The 15,335-nt window shown below is 37.9% G+C and overlaps 1 protein-coding gene across 1 annotated transcript; it reads right to left on the bottom strand.

Moving 5' to 3' along the window:
• Nucleotides 1–6,429: 6,429 nt before the first annotated feature.
• On the bottom strand, nucleotides 6,430–14,204 carry KERA (keratocan). Its single transcript, XM_027842462.1, has 3 exons — nucleotides 14,155–14,204; nucleotides 11,520–12,413; nucleotides 6,430–6,602 (listed from the first exon to the last, which is right to left on the bottom strand). The coding sequence occupies exons 2-3, from the start codon at nucleotides 12,403–12,405 to the stop codon at nucleotides 6,430–6,432; spliced, it is 1,059 nt and encodes a 352-aa protein (XP_027698263.1). The 5' UTR covers nucleotides 12,406–12,413; nucleotides 14,155–14,204.
• Between the last annotated feature and the right edge of the window lie 1,131 nt (nucleotides 14,205–15,335).

Raw genomic sequence — 15,335 nt, 5'->3', positions numbered from 1 at the left:
ATTGCCTTACCCCCCCCCAAAAAAATATATATATATATATATATTTTACTGACATCTTTTTTTATATCATCTACATTTTCCCCTGTATTTCTTTCCTCCTTCCCAGAGATCCATCTTTTATAACAAAAAACAAAATTATAATAATAATAACATCAATAATAATAACAATAATAATAATAAACAGTGAAAGGAGTAGAAAAAAGTGAAAGAAGAGAAAAAAGTTGAAGTAAATCAATCAACACATTGAAAAAACTCTGTTGTTTTATGCAATATTCCACACTCATGGACCGCCATTTCTGCAAAAGATCCAAGGGAGGTGTCTTTTTATATCACTTCTTTTGGGCTAGCTTAGAGTTTACAATTTCAAAATACTCATACTATATTTGTATTATACATATGTTCATAATCTATACAATAAATATATTCATAATATATATGCAATATATTTCTGCATTTATCAGGAAGTTTGTAGAATGTTTCATCATTAATCTTTTGTAGTCAAAGTTGGTCATTGCATTGATCAGAGAGCTTAATCAAAGTTGTCTTTATAATATTGTTGGCATTATATAAATTGTCCTAATTTTCAGGGAGTTTATTGCATGGAAAGGGTTTTGTACCTCTTGTACCAAGCTATTTTTAAAAATGTTTAATTTTAATTTATGGAATAAAACAAACATTTTATAATTTAAAAAGATGATTGCAAACGAAACTGCAAGGTATTAATTCCCTTTCCAATTCTTTCTTCTCTAGCTCACATTTTTTATTCAAAATTTTCATCAAGCACTTTCATTTCATTTATTAAAAAAAATCACCTTTTTATTAAAGTTTTGCTTCATCTCCTTAAAAAATTCTAGCTGAATTTGTGCCCTGGGTGTATTTTAATTTGAGGCTTTGCTTAACGATATTTGGAAGTCATTCTCTTCTTCTGCATTTGTGTCGTGCATTTCTGTTACCACATTTTTTATGTTGGGATTTTTATTTGTTTGTTCAGTTATCTTTCAAGCTTTCTTCTGACTCTGGATTTGATTTTAAGGGTTCTGAGCACTTCTGGAGGGAAGGTCTAGGCTGTTCCTATCACTCCTTTCTAAGAATATTGAGTGTTAGTTCTAGGGCCTCAGCAACAGTTCAGGCTGGGCGCCTACCAGCTTTCAGCATGTCCAGGCTGGTCTGATTCAGGGTAAAGTCTGCTGCTCTGTTCTTGGAATCTTAACCACACCACTGCTGCATGCATCTGAATTTCCTCTTTGCTCAGTAGACTGAAGGGTCTACAACCACTTCTGGCCCCAGGATGCCACCCCTGAGTGCAGGTTCCCCTGGTAATCTTCCCTGAATTTCTGATCCCAAACTGATTAGCAGGCAATAAAGCTTCCAGGTGGCACCCGTTCCTGCAACCTGCGTGAGGTCCAGTGTCCTGGTATGGGTCTGAGACCTCATACTGTTCATTTGTACAACTTCTCCCTAGTCTACAATGCTCTTGGTCAGACCCCATCCTCACTGTCTTTCTGTCTGCCTCCTTCTGCTGACCTAGGCTGGAAAATCAACTTGTGATTGTTTTTTCTTGGATTTCTCCATTAGGATTCAGTCTGCCTGACCTTCCTCCACTAAGTTTTATATTTCTCTCTTTACATACTATTGTCTTTTAGAGGTTTTAGGACTTTGCCATGCTATGTGAAACTTACCATCACAAAATAAACAACAGCCTGCCACAAAAGTGGAATTGTCTAATATGGAATACATACCTACTTAGCAACATTCTAAATAAGAATGATGATGATGATGAGAATAACTAACATTTATATAGTACTTTCTATGTGCCAGGAATTGTGCTTAATGCTTTAAAATGATTTTCTGATTTGATCCTCACAATAACCCTGAGAGGTAGGTAATATTATCCTCATTTTAAGGATGAGGAAACCGAGGCAAACAGATGTCTTTCTCTGTATCCCTCTGTGAACCTATTCTCTTTCATAGACTTTTATCATAAATTTAGAGCTCAGAAGGATCTCAGGCTATTTTGATCAACCTTTTCATTTTACAGATAAGCAAACAGGCCAATGGAGAAGTGACTTGCCCCAGGTCATGCAGGGTGTGGAGTATCAGAGCTGGATTTAAAGTCAGGTCTTCTGATTTCAAATCTAGTGATTCCTCTTCTGCACCACACCGTTCCTTGATTATTGTTATGCTTGAAGATGATTTTGATGTGGCTTTGTTTTCATTTAAGGTTGTTTTCTCACCCCCTTACCTACTCCCACTGCATCACCTCCCTGCAAAAATATATCTTATCTTATTTTCAGAAACTGGTGTGTGCATATCTCCTTTTATCTATGAATCTTTCTATCTGTTCATTCCTTTATTTGTTTATTCATTTATTTGTTTGGTCATGTATTAATTTGTTTATTAAGATTATGATTAACCATTAATTAGATATTACTTTGTATAATGTATATCATTAATTATATTAATAACTAATAATATTAGTTATTAATCAATCATCAAGTATCAGTGAAATACCTACTCTGTACCAAGCACTGCCGTGGATACGAAGACAAAAGTGATATGACCCCTGCCCTTAAGGAACATAACATCATCTATGGGTACACATAAGTTCCCATATAAGTAATTTCAATAGAGCCTTCAAAATAAGGAATTTGAATTACAGCCTTATAACAAGTAGTTCACATCTATTCGATGTTAAAACATAGCTAGTGTATCTGCAGATAGAGTGCCAGGCCTGGAGTCAAGAAGACTCATCTTCCCAAGTCCATATCTGGCCTCAGACACTTACTAGCTGTGTGACCCCGGGCAAGTCACTTCACTCTGTTTGCCTCAGCTTCCTCATTTATAAAATGATCTGGAGAAGGAAATGGCAAACCACTCCAGTATCTTTGCCAAGAAAACCCCAAATGGGATCACAAAGAGTCAAACATGAATAAAAATGATCAAACAAGCACAAAAATTTAGTGTTAATAGGATTTTTATTGTTTTTAAAAATTTTATCCTAAATGCATTATTCAATATGTGATATTAACATTGGATTTTGTAAAAACAATAACATACTTGCAAATACAAATTCTAAAATATTTTCTTTTCAGAAAGGGGATGGAAGTATTAGAAGGCGCCAATTCCCAACCTGGATGATGTTGGACTTCACCCTACTTATAAAATATGTTTTAAGACTCACAAGTGGACTAATGGAACAAATGTTTGAGCTTACAGCAGCTCGAGACAACTATTTCCTAGATTTTGGATTTAGAGCTGGAAAGGATCTTAGATACCCTCTAGTTCAAAAGTTCTCAAAGTTTGGGGGTCCTAAAGGCCCTTCCAGGGGGCCCATGAGGTCAAAATATTTTCATAACTTATAATATGATAAATATCAATAGATATAAGAAGGGTTTGCTGGTAAATGTTTAACAGGTGGCTCTCTGGAAAAAAAAAAAACACTGACACATTCTAAAATTTAATCTGTATAATTCACGTTTTCTCCATTACTATCTCCAGGCTAAACAATCAACAAAACAATAAATCAAACCCTGATATGTAAAGTTTACTGCTTTCTGAGCTGTAAATACTCATGCTGAAAATTTAGCAATCGGATCTCACAAACTAACTCCACCTCTGGATAGAACCCACATAATCAAAAGTTCTTCATGTGGCCCTCAATAATTTTTGAGAATATAAAGGAGTCTTAAGGCCAAAAACGCATGAGAACTGCTGCTCTGGACCATGCCCCTCATTTTAAAGATGAGAAAACTAAGGGCGAGAGGTTGCGACTTAGCCAACGTCACACAAGTAGTGAGTGGTTAGATAGAGGCATCTGATCTTTCCAGCCATGTATGATCTAGTTCAATTACAGGGAGCTAGAGTCATAATGAAGAATTCTTGAACCTGAAGCAAATTCACTTTCGGAGGTGGTGGCTTAGATGACAGGCCGGCTACGTGAGCAGTTAGGCCAGCAGAGGGGAGAGAAGAGGCCATATGAGGCAGGGAAGGAGGAACATGGAGATGGGGCTGCTTGCCTTCATATCACAGTGTAGGGGAAAGAGTCCTGCCTCTGGAGGTAGAGGGCTTGGGCCCACTTCTTCTCTTTGATACCTGGTCCCCTTCCAGATAAAGGAGTTAAACCAAATGACCTCTGAGGTCCCTTCCAGATTGATGAGCTTATGTTTTAATAGGTTATAAAGGAAAGGGAGTCATCTTAACCTAGATTACATCAATATTGCCTTAATTACGTGGTATAATCTTATCACTAAAGCCATACTCCTTTGCTACAAGGTATGTTTTGGGGGCAGCTAGGTAGTGCAGTGGATAGAGCACCAGACCTGGATTCAGGAGGACCTGAGTTCAAATCTGGCCTCAGACATGTAACACTTACTAGCTGTGTGACCCTGGGCAAGTCACTTACCCCATTGCCTAATCAAAAAAAAAGAAAAAAAGAAAGAAAGATTTGTTTTGTATCCCAGGCACTTCAGGGGAATGGAATGAATTCTGGGTTTGGAATCAACAACCTTAACTCTGCTTCTCCCTGTGTGTTTGACCTTGGATATACATCACTTCTGTTCTCTTGGACTCAGTTTCTTCATCTGTAAAATGATAGAATTGAATTTTATGGTGCCTATGGTCCTTCCAGCACCAAATCGAAGATTCCCCAAAGGTTATGCTAATTAGTCAAAAGCTCTGGCAGGTCGTATAAAAACTGCTAAGTTTCTAATAGAAAATAACCTCTACAATGTCATAAGGTTTTTCTTCCTTCCTTCCTTCTTTCCTTCCTTCCTTCCTTCCTCCCTCCCTCCCTCCTTCCCTTCCTTCCTTTTTCCTTCCCTTTCTCCCCTCCTCCCTCCTTTCCTTCCTCCCTCCCTTCCTTCCTTCCTTCCTTCCCTCCTTCCTTCCTCCCTCCCTCCCTTCCTTCCTCCCTCCCTCTCTCCCTTCCTCCTTCCCTCTCTCCCTCCCTCCCTTCCTCCCTCCTCCCTTCCTTCCTCCCTCCCTCTCTCCCCTCCTTCCTCCCTCCCTCTCTCCCTTCCTCCTTCCCTCTCTCGCTTCCTTCCTTCCTCCCTCCCTCTCTCCCTTCCTTCCTTCCTCCCTCCCTCCCTCTCTCCCTTCCTTCCTTCCTTCCTTCCTTCCTTCCTTCCTTTCTTCCTTGTTTTCTTTTTTTTCTTCAAAAACACATGAAGACGGTCTTCTAAAGCACTGGAGAGTCTTGATCTCTGTTTGTAAAGCAAATACTTACATCAGTTGAGTTACAGATCATATAATCATCAATCTAGGACCTCTTAATTACTCCAACATCTCACAGATAAGGAAACTGAAGCCCAGGAAATTTAAATCACACGTCCAAAGTCACCTGGGTGGTAAGAATTAGATCTGAGAATGAACCTAATCGATTCAATAATATTTTGAAAGTTCCTGGCACATAGTAGGCACTTAATTAATGTTTATTGTCTTTCCTTTTTCTGACTCTAAATCCAACAGTCTTTGTACGGCACCGTGATATGGTTTCCTTTGTGGTTGTCATCTATGTACCTGGTTTTTAAGTATTTTTGATAAGAGTGACCATATGGAATGTCATGCTGTGACAGGCAGGATTGTTAGGTGGAAAGACCACTCATTGCATTTGGAATCAGACCTAGTTTCAAATTCTGGCGCTTGCATTTACAACCTGTGTAACCTGCGTAAGTCCCCTCACCTTGTCTAAGCCTCAGTTTACTCATTTTTAAAATGAAGGAGTTAGGCTAGCTGACCTCCGAGGCCCCTTCCAACTCTAAATCTATGATCTCATGAAATTTTTATCCAATTTTCTAATCATTCTGTGCTAGATCATTTTGAAGCTAAATGACCGAACAGTGAGATACAAAACACATTCGCCAGTAACTTTTCAGCATCCGTATTAATTTGTATTAATACAAAGAAACTATTATTTCTCTTTTAATTCTTTTTTATTCATTCCCCCATCATTCCCTCACCCTTCTTAATCCATGCATAAGTAACCTTTTTCAAATAGGAATATTGGCATGCATATATACATATAGCCTTCCTTTTCTCAATCAGCAATTTAATTGTAGGTGCTGGAAGTTAATTAATATCACAGGAAAAGAGAAAAGGTAAAGGGCATATTATTTTAGAGTGTAGAGATGATCATAACAACTCTGTCTGCTTTATAAATTAAAAATAAAACAAATTAAAGCGACACGGCAGGTATTGTGGTACTTCTATTTTTTTTCCATTTAAAAAAAAACAAACCTTACACCACTAAACTTTGTAAATCAAAAACAAAGAAAACAAAACCATAAAAATATATAGTTGGTAGAAGAATTGAAAAGAAGAAAGAGATATCAATCTCTACCTATGAAGTGTAATAAACTTTAAACGAGACCATTGACTCTGTAAACCCCCTCCCAGGGTGTCTGGGGGTGGGGGTGAGGACAGGAGTGTGCTTTAAATGACAACATACTGGAGGAGCCTGAAACAGACCATTAAGTCCATTGGGATTGGGGGTTTGATCTCATTTCCATCCAGGCGGAGGTAGCGGAGACGGGGTCCATCACTGAAGGAATCACGCATTCCTGCCACAGCAGGGGTGGCTGGGCACATCACTGAACTGTTAACACCTGAACAGATAAGAACAGCGTGAGTACTCTTGGCTTTGATTCCATAAACACACATGTGCCATACACACACACCACACACAGAGAACACTTTTCTCCAAAAATACAAGATAACCATCCATATGACTTTAGGACATTTATTCTAGGTCAAAGGTTCTTAATTTGGGATCTGTGAACTTGTTTATCAATATTTGGATAACTGGATTTCAGTATAATTGGTTTCCTTTGGTATCATGTGTATTCATTTTATGCATTTAGAAATATTATTCTTGGAAGCATTCCATAAGGTTTTAACCAGACAGCCCATGGGATTCAGAACACACACACTCAAAAAGGTTAAAAATTCCTGTTCTAGGTTATATAAAACATAAGGTGGTGCAGTGTATAGAGCACCAGGACTGGAGTCAAGTAAACCTTAGTTCAAATGTGGCCTCAGACACTCACTAGCTGTGTGACCCTGGGCAAATCACTTCACCCTGTTTGCCTCAGTTTCCCCATCTGTAAAGTGAGCTAGAGAAAGAAATGGAAAATCACACTAGTATCTTTGCCAAGAAAACCCCAAGTGGGATCACAAAGAGTCAGATACAACTGAACAAAAAAAAAAACCTAAATAATCTTCATGTGTAGATTTTTGGTGATAAGCTTCTCCCAACTTAGCTAAATTGGTCCTGAAGCAATTAATACATATCTCATGAATGAGTCACAATTAAAAAAAAAAAAAAAAAAAAAACAGTCTTTGGAGCCAGGGGATTTAGACTCAAATCTTGCCTTTACTTTTGGTGTGATCTTGAACAATTCATTTAATGTTTTTGGACCTGAGTTTCTCTGTTCGTCAAAAAAGGGTACAGACTAAAGGACCTCTGAGATCTCTTCTATCTCGCAATCTAAGAAGCTGTGACTCAGTTTTCCATTCTGCAACTTAACCTCCCTGGGCCTCAGTTTCCTCATCTGTAAAATGGTTGAGTGGACCAAAGGACTTCCAAAGTCTCTTCTAGTTCCAAATCTAAAATCCTAGGGCCAGGGCATTACTCAAAACCTCTTTTTAGTTTAATAAAACCTGGAAGTTTCTTCCACTGGAACCTTCTAGAACTCAGAGTTCTTTGAATGTCACAAGGAGGCCTCAGAATAGATACATCTTCAAGGAAGGAACACATCACTAGCAAAATAGTCTTGGCTCCCATCTTTTACAGTTCTTTCTTCTATGTAAGTCAAGTCAATGATCATCGTAATTAACATTTAATTATAGCTTTATGACTTATAGTTCATTTCACTCACATAATTGTATTTTAAAAAACCCTTCACTTACCTGGGAGGTGAGCAATATGAGTCTTATTTTGTCCCATTTTACAGATGAGAAAAGTGAGACTGAGAGGTTATACACACAACTTTTATGCATCATTGACAGAACTTAACTCAGCCCTTCCCAACACTAAGGTCAGTCCTTTATCCACCTTACTCTACTGCTTCTCAAGAAGTATTTGGTGAATGAATGAATGAATGAATGAATAATGGATAGTTACAAAGTCAGGCTAGTTGATGAGAAAATGTTGAAAGATTAGGGAGTGGAGTGTTATTTTATTGCCAATGGGAACTCCCTTTGCCAATGTAGACTGGCACCTTCTAATCCTAGAGAGTCACTTAGAGCAGTAAAAGGTTAACCCAGGAACCACACAATCAGTATATATCAGAAATTTCAGCCCCTACTTCAAGCCCAGTTCTCTAACCATGATACCACACTACCCCAAGAAGATTACCTTACAAATATGCCTACATTCAAGTCAGTAGGATTTTACTAATATTGCCTTTAATCAATATCTTTAATTAAGATATCATGAAAAAGTGAAGAAAATTCTGAATCCCATCATTTTAATATTTTTAATTGAAAAGTTTACTCTTGCCAAAAATTAAATTGGAATGACCCCCATCACAAATATTTCTTCAGTTTTCTGAGGCATTTAGGATGAAAGAAAATATGGAATGATCTTAGATCAGTGGCCATGCTGGATGACTACTTAAGCAAACATTTCTAGTCTTACCAAAGATAGGACAAAGAATAGTTTCACCAACTGAACAAAACCCAAAGGTTTGAGTTTATGGGAAAGTCCATTTCTTAGCTTCAAACAAAACCCAACTCAAACTGCTGAATCATTTCATGGAAAAGACAATGTACTTGAAGTCAGAAGACTTGGGTTTTGATCTGGTTCTAATATTTACAAACCTGTGCAACCTTGAGGAAATCATCTAACATCTCTGAACCTCAGTTTTATCTAATTACAAAACAGAGAAATGTAATTTCAATCACTAACTCTAGCTAGGGAAAGATACTCCAACTCTTCTTGCCTTCATTTTTTTGCTTAGGTTATCCCACATCCCTGAAATTCCCTTCCTCCTCCTCTCCCCTGTATCCCTGGATTCCCCAAAATAACTTCTAGATCCTCCTCAACTTAGAGATTCTGAGACTCTCTGAGCAACTGTGGTATTCAGTATTAGATTTCAATGCAGGGCAGACAGCGAGGTAGCAGAGTTGATAGACCACCATCTCTGGAGGCAGGAGGACCTGAGTTCAAATTTGGCATCAGACACTTAGTAGCTATGTGACCTTGGACAAGTCACTTAACCCTAAGTGCCTCAAAAAAAATCAATGAAGGACTGCCCGCTTAGATTTAGTCAAAGTCCAAAGACAGTAAACTATTGATAATGCTGCTGACCTACCTACTTACCAATCTTGTAGGGTTATTAAAAGATCAATGAAATGTGAAGCATTTTACAAACCCAAAATGGGAATCCAAGTGTCATCTATTATTTTTATTATTATTTTATAATGATTTTTATGTTATCTTTACACACAGAACACAGCCCTCTGATAGATTGACCTTCTAATTATTTTAAAAAATTATTTACACATAAATCCACCTGTGACTCCAGAAGATATGCTATATTCTCTTAAAGTATAGAAGGTATACGTATATATAAATCCTCTCAGTCTATCCCCTGTCCCCGTTCCCTGCTTTTACTTTATTTATGTCCTTAACAGAGGGCATATAGGAATGCAGGTTAACTAGGTAATGAAATTACTGCCCTCAATGCATGCAGGGCCAGATCTGGCCCATCTCAGGTTTATGAAGGTAAAGGAATTTGTCTTCGGAGCTTTTAGCATCCTTGTTCCCTATGTGTCTTACCCGGCGGCATACCTTCGCAGTCAATTTCTCAGAACATCCTTATAATTTTATATTTTGACCATGACCTTTCTCCCTTCAGGGAAAAAAGTAAACAAAAATAAACATTTTGTTTTTTAAAGTTAAGAAAAAGGAATGTCTTTGACTGATTCACTGAAAGGCAGAATAACATAGGTGCTTATGTGCTGGAGTTGGAGTTAGAAAGACCTAGGTTCAAATCTTATTCAGACATTTACTGGCTATGTGACCCTTAAGCAAGTTCACCTCTTTGGGCCTCAGTTCTATCATCTGAAAAATGAGGGGACTAAACTTGATATCCTCTAAGATTCTTTCCAGGCCTAAATTTATGATATTATGATCACTAAGACTTAGTAAAATAGGAGATGCTTTAAGTCAAGGAAATGAATCTCTAACTATAGAATTTCAGGAGGCAGTACGGGGATTTCCTGGCGTCCTCAAAGTCAAGAACTACTTAGTGAGTGCTCTAGATTCTCTGTCTCTTTCTCTCTCTGTCTCTGTCTCTGTCTTTCTGTCTCTGTCTCTCTGTCTCTCTCTGTCTTTCTCTCTCTCTCTCCATCTGTCTATATATTTTGTCTACTTGTCTCTCTATATACTATTCCTCACCAATCATCTGTGAACTCCTTGAAAGCAGATGATAATTAATTTTTTGTCTCTTTATCTCTAGCATCTACCTAGCACTATACCTAGTTATATTATTATTCAGTTGTTTTTCAGTCATGTCTAACTCTTTGTGACCCCATTTGGGATTTTCCTGTCAAAGATACTGGAGTGATTTGCAATTTCCTTCTCCTGCTCCTTTTACAGATGAGTAAACTAAGGCAAACAGGGTTAAGTGACTTGCCCAGGGTCACACAGTTAGTAAGTATCTAAGGCTAGATTTGAACTCAGAAAGATGAGTCTTCTTGACTCTAGGCCTGGCCCTCTATCCATTGTGCCACCTAACTGCCCAACACAATGCCCAGTGCTTAGCAAATCCTGGTTTAGTGGAATTGCTTTGAAATGCTAAGATTCTGGGAAAACAAAGTTAAAGATTGATTTGACCTCAATGAGTTTTAATTCTAAAATTACACAATTTAGAAAGTTACCCCTCATACCTATTCATATTACTGTCTCTGTCTGAGCCACATCCCCCAGTAGGGATCTATCTAGCCGGAAGAACTCAAAGCTAGAAGCATTCAAATTGGGACCAATATGGCCGATAGTCTACTTTCCCAAAGGAGAAGGCTTCCCCTTTGTTAGTTTATAGGAGTTGACTCTTCAAATTCCAGTTCAGATATTAGAACTTGATTAGTCATAAAATTATCTTTTAAATGATCAGTTAAATACAATAAATCTGCATAGGCAAAAGTACAAGAAAATATGGAGGGCACTTAGGAATCAGATCCAGAAATTTTCTTCAATGAGCAATGAAAAACTCTCTGTTTCCATGATGATTACTTACACACACACACACACACACACACACACACACACATGCACACACACATATTTTATATAGATATAGATATGTAATTATTGGTTCCTTTCACTTTTACGTTGTCTATATTTCCCCTCACCTGAATCTGTCTTCCTCTCCCCTTCCATAGAGCCAACCTTTATAACAATCATTTAAAAAAAAAAAGATAAAAAGAAAACAAAAAAAATGTTACATATAATGCTCTATACCTGTGGACCTCCATCTCTGAAGGGACATCTGTGTGTGGGGAGGGTAAGTTTCACTTACTTCTGATTCTGTTATGATCAAGATGGAGATGCTCAAGGTGAGCACTGATTCGTGGAACTTTGGTGAGTTGATTGTGAGACAGCTGCAGATCTAGAATTGAAGAGACATCAAAACCACTGGCAGGGAGGCCTGCGTCCGATAATTTATTATAATTGAGCCTCAGGAAAGCCACCTTGGGGATCACGTTGAAATAATTTTCTGGTATCCCCTCAATGGAATTGTTATCCAAAAACAGTTGCATTGTATTGGCAGGTAACCTGGGTGGCATGTTCCTGAGGGCGTTTTGGGCCATGTTGAGTTGAACAAGGTTCTTGAGGCCTTTGAAGGTGTCTCTTTGGAAAGCATTGTCAAAGAGTTTGTTATGTTGAAGATCAAGGAGGGTCAGGTTCTCCAAGTTGCTGAAGGTCCCTTGAGGAATCCTAGAGACCTTGTTCCTCGCTAGCTGCAACTGTTCTAAACTTCTGGGGAGCGGGGCAGGCACCTCCTCCAACTCATTGTCTTCCAGAAATAAGAAAAGCAGCTTTTTCAGTTGGCTCAAGGCCCCTCGCTCAATCCCGTAGTTAGTGATCTTATTTTTGTTGAGATTTATCCATCGCAGTTGGGTGGCGTTCACAAAAGGCTTCTCGGGGATGGTTTTGATCAGGTTGTTTTCCAGATAAAGATACCATATTCTTGAAGGGATGGAGGGGATTTCCTTCAGGCCTCTGTTTTCACAATATAAAGCATTAGGGAAGCTGGGAGGACAGAAACATTCTGGAGGGCAGTCGAAAGAGAGTGCAGACCAGTCATCCGGATGGGTCACCTCATAGATCTGCCTCGCGATTCGAGTACATGCAGTATTGGCTACAAGTAAAAGCAAGATGACGAAGTAGAATGTGGCTGCCATCAGACCCCCTAGAATAAGGGAAAGGGACCATTAGCTAGATTTCACTATCAATTTTCATCTTCAACTTATTATTCTTTGTCCAGACTTAAGATTTTGTCAGTGTAGGGAACTCCTAATGAGGTCTGGGGATTCCCCTATCAATTCACATCATTACCTACTGCACAAATTACAGTCTTAGTAAGTTGCCTCTGGTTGCTGAGTGGCTTAGTGACTTTTCCACAGTCACAAAGCCACAATATTCCAGAGAGAGAATTTGAACTCAGATTTTCTTTTCTCAGAATCTGGTTCCTACCTATGATTTCATGTTGCCTCTCCTGCTTATCACCGGGTCACTGTAAACCCTAGTTTGAAATACTAACTTGGGGAAGGGAACCAATCAGGTCCAAATAATCTCAGTATATATTTGAGTGCCTCATATATATGTGAGGCACTCTGGTAGCCTAGGAGGTGCAGTATCAATCTTGGAAAAGATGTGGGCTAAATTCTGGTCTCTGCTTTCTGATCGTAAGTCCCTGACAACTAAACAAACAAACAAATTAATAAATGAATGAATGAACAAACAAATAAATGGTTGAATGAATAAATAGATGAACAGATAAACAAATGAATAAACCTAAATAAATACGTTTTAAATAAAAAAAAATAAAAGTGAAGCAATGGTAAGGTAGATTATAGTAGCTCAGATGGCTTTTCCATCCCAAACCATTTAATATCACATTAAACGATTAACCTGAAAAAAGGTGGTGAGAATACAAAAGGCCAATAAAGTGATCTTTTGATAACTTGAAGTAAGGGCTTGTGTCCTTGAAAGATAGATGGGCATATGTTTTCACTTTTGCTACTAAATGAAGAGAACATCTGGTGGATTTTTTTTTTGTCCAGGCTCTTTTCGCCTTCAACCAAAAAGAAAGATCAAAGCAAGTTTTCCCATCTGGTTGTTAAAGCCAGGTTCTGAAAACTTCGGGAAAACCGTTAATTAATTGGCTACTCTCCTTCCCAATGTTAGTTTTTCTCGTGGGGGGTGTGGTGTGGGATAGGGGATGGGGGATGAGAGGTGGAGGGGAGAAACCCAGCATCCCCGATACCTTTGCAACTTCAGAATCAAGGTGAACATCCAGGATATTCCAACAAGAAAATGTACTAATGAGCTCTCACATATTTGTTTAAAGTGCAGGGTGTATCTAAGCATAGTAGTTTTCTCCCTGATGAGAAATACACACCCAATTTGGCTTCCTTGTGAACTACTAGCTTAAAATTCAAAATGTCCAATTTGGCCAAAGACAAAGATATCATGGAAAATTAGCAAAAAAATAAATAAGAAAATAAATTTAAACTTGGAGTTGAAATTTTAAAACTTAAGTATATTCTGACTCTCAGGGTATAGTTGACTGTTGTGGAAATGGAAAAAAAAAACAGTAGTCTTTTAGCAAAAGAACTTTTCCTGGTATGCTTAAAAGACGGAAAAATAGATCTGAGTGATTGCCTTTGGAAAAAACTTAAAATCAGTTCCAGGGACTGAATTTGTGGTTTATTCATTGAAAGAGGCAGCAAGTGGGGATAAGGCTGATTTCAGAGATGTCAGCCTTCCCAACTGCTGAATGTTGCTTTGGGCAACTTTCCAGTCAAGCAAAATCCACCACTTTTAGGGGGGACAGGGGAACCTCAATTTTCTGATGCTATTACCCCATCTATGATGGACCCAAGCCCCTGAGCATTAACTATAAGCTTAAAATCACAAAAATAATTTACCTTGCTATCCAGGAATCTAGCGCGGAGTCCTGGGTCTGAGTGTGAAGCCTGTGAAAAAAATCAGTTTTAAATCAATGATGATCTTTGAGTGGAAGCAATTGATTTTGAATTTTCTCCTCTGAGATTTTTGTTAAAGGAGTCAACAAACTCACTGTGACCTGATCCCATGTACACCTTATTATCTATTGTTTCCAATGTGTCCGAATTTCAGAAGACAGCTTACCTCAGCTTTCTTGGAACTTCTTCTCTCTTTTTTATTGGTCACTGCTTTTTGACTGTAATAGCTCCACTCGGTTCCACGCTGTCGTCTTATGAATCCAGCCTAATATATATGCCCCAGTGGCTCCACTTTAACCCCTGCTACCACAACAACACCTCTGTACCTAACCAGCATAAGAGAAGGGCATTCCAATTTGAATTTAAAGAATCTGTGTCACTTTCCAGGCAATTTTTGTTCAATAGGTACAGTTTAGAAGAGGCTATAAGAGAAAAAAAATTGATCTCATGGAGACAGGTAACAGATGATAGTTCTGATTTTGAATTAAACCACACACAGTTTTTAAATGATTTAAACAATTTTATCTCTATACAATCATTCCTTAAATTTAATTACAAAGAATAGACAATCAATGCCTTGTGTCTCCATGGAAATGTTTTACTTGATTCTAAAATAAAGCAGATGCATGGTGGGTTGTTTAAAATTTTCTTTAACTTTATCAGTAAGATTAACAAATTAAAAATATAAATATATACGTATGCATAATTTTTTCATGCTTGAAGAAATGAGGATTCGGTAGCCTTAATGTTGTCACCACACACAGTTATATTACTTGCTCAATACAAGTGATTATACTATCTATACTGTGCGTTTGATTTGGGATCATTATTAAACCAGGATAGATTTTTTTCTCATTAGTGTAAAACACATGTTTTTCATTAAGTTCCTGATTTATGAGAGAATTTGCCAAGTTTCTTTTTGCTCCTTACCCCCTTTACAAAGTTTCAATTTAGTATGTCTTCCAGTACTTGTCTTTGACAAAGTCATTCATTCATTCATTAACCATCTGTTAATAACTTACCACATAGAAGGCACTATGCTGGGAGACAGAAAGACAAAATTAAAGTTAAAAAAGCCCTCCCCTCAAGTGACTTATATTACTGACTCAAGATTACAGACATAA

Source organism: Vombatus ursinus, unplaced genomic scaffold (assembly GCF_900497805.2).
Source record: "Vombatus ursinus unplaced genomic scaffold, bare-nosed wombat genome assembly UNPS02014874.1, whole genome shotgun sequence".
NCBI classification, from domain to species: domain Eukaryota; kingdom Metazoa; phylum Chordata; class Mammalia; order Diprotodontia; family Vombatidae; genus Vombatus; species Vombatus ursinus.
This window is presented reverse-complemented; position numbering and strand designations above follow the sequence as displayed.

Bases quoted from the DNA above. Each gene is read 5' to 3' on its own strand.
- KERA (XM_027842462.1), bottom strand. From the start codon at position 12,405: ATGGCAGCCACATTCTACTTCGTCATCTTGCTTTTACTTGTAGCCAAT. The intron at 6,603-11,519 runs GTAAGTGAAACT...TTATCTGTTCAG, and splicing joins TGATCATAACAGAATCAGAA to GTGTTAACAGTTCAGTGATG.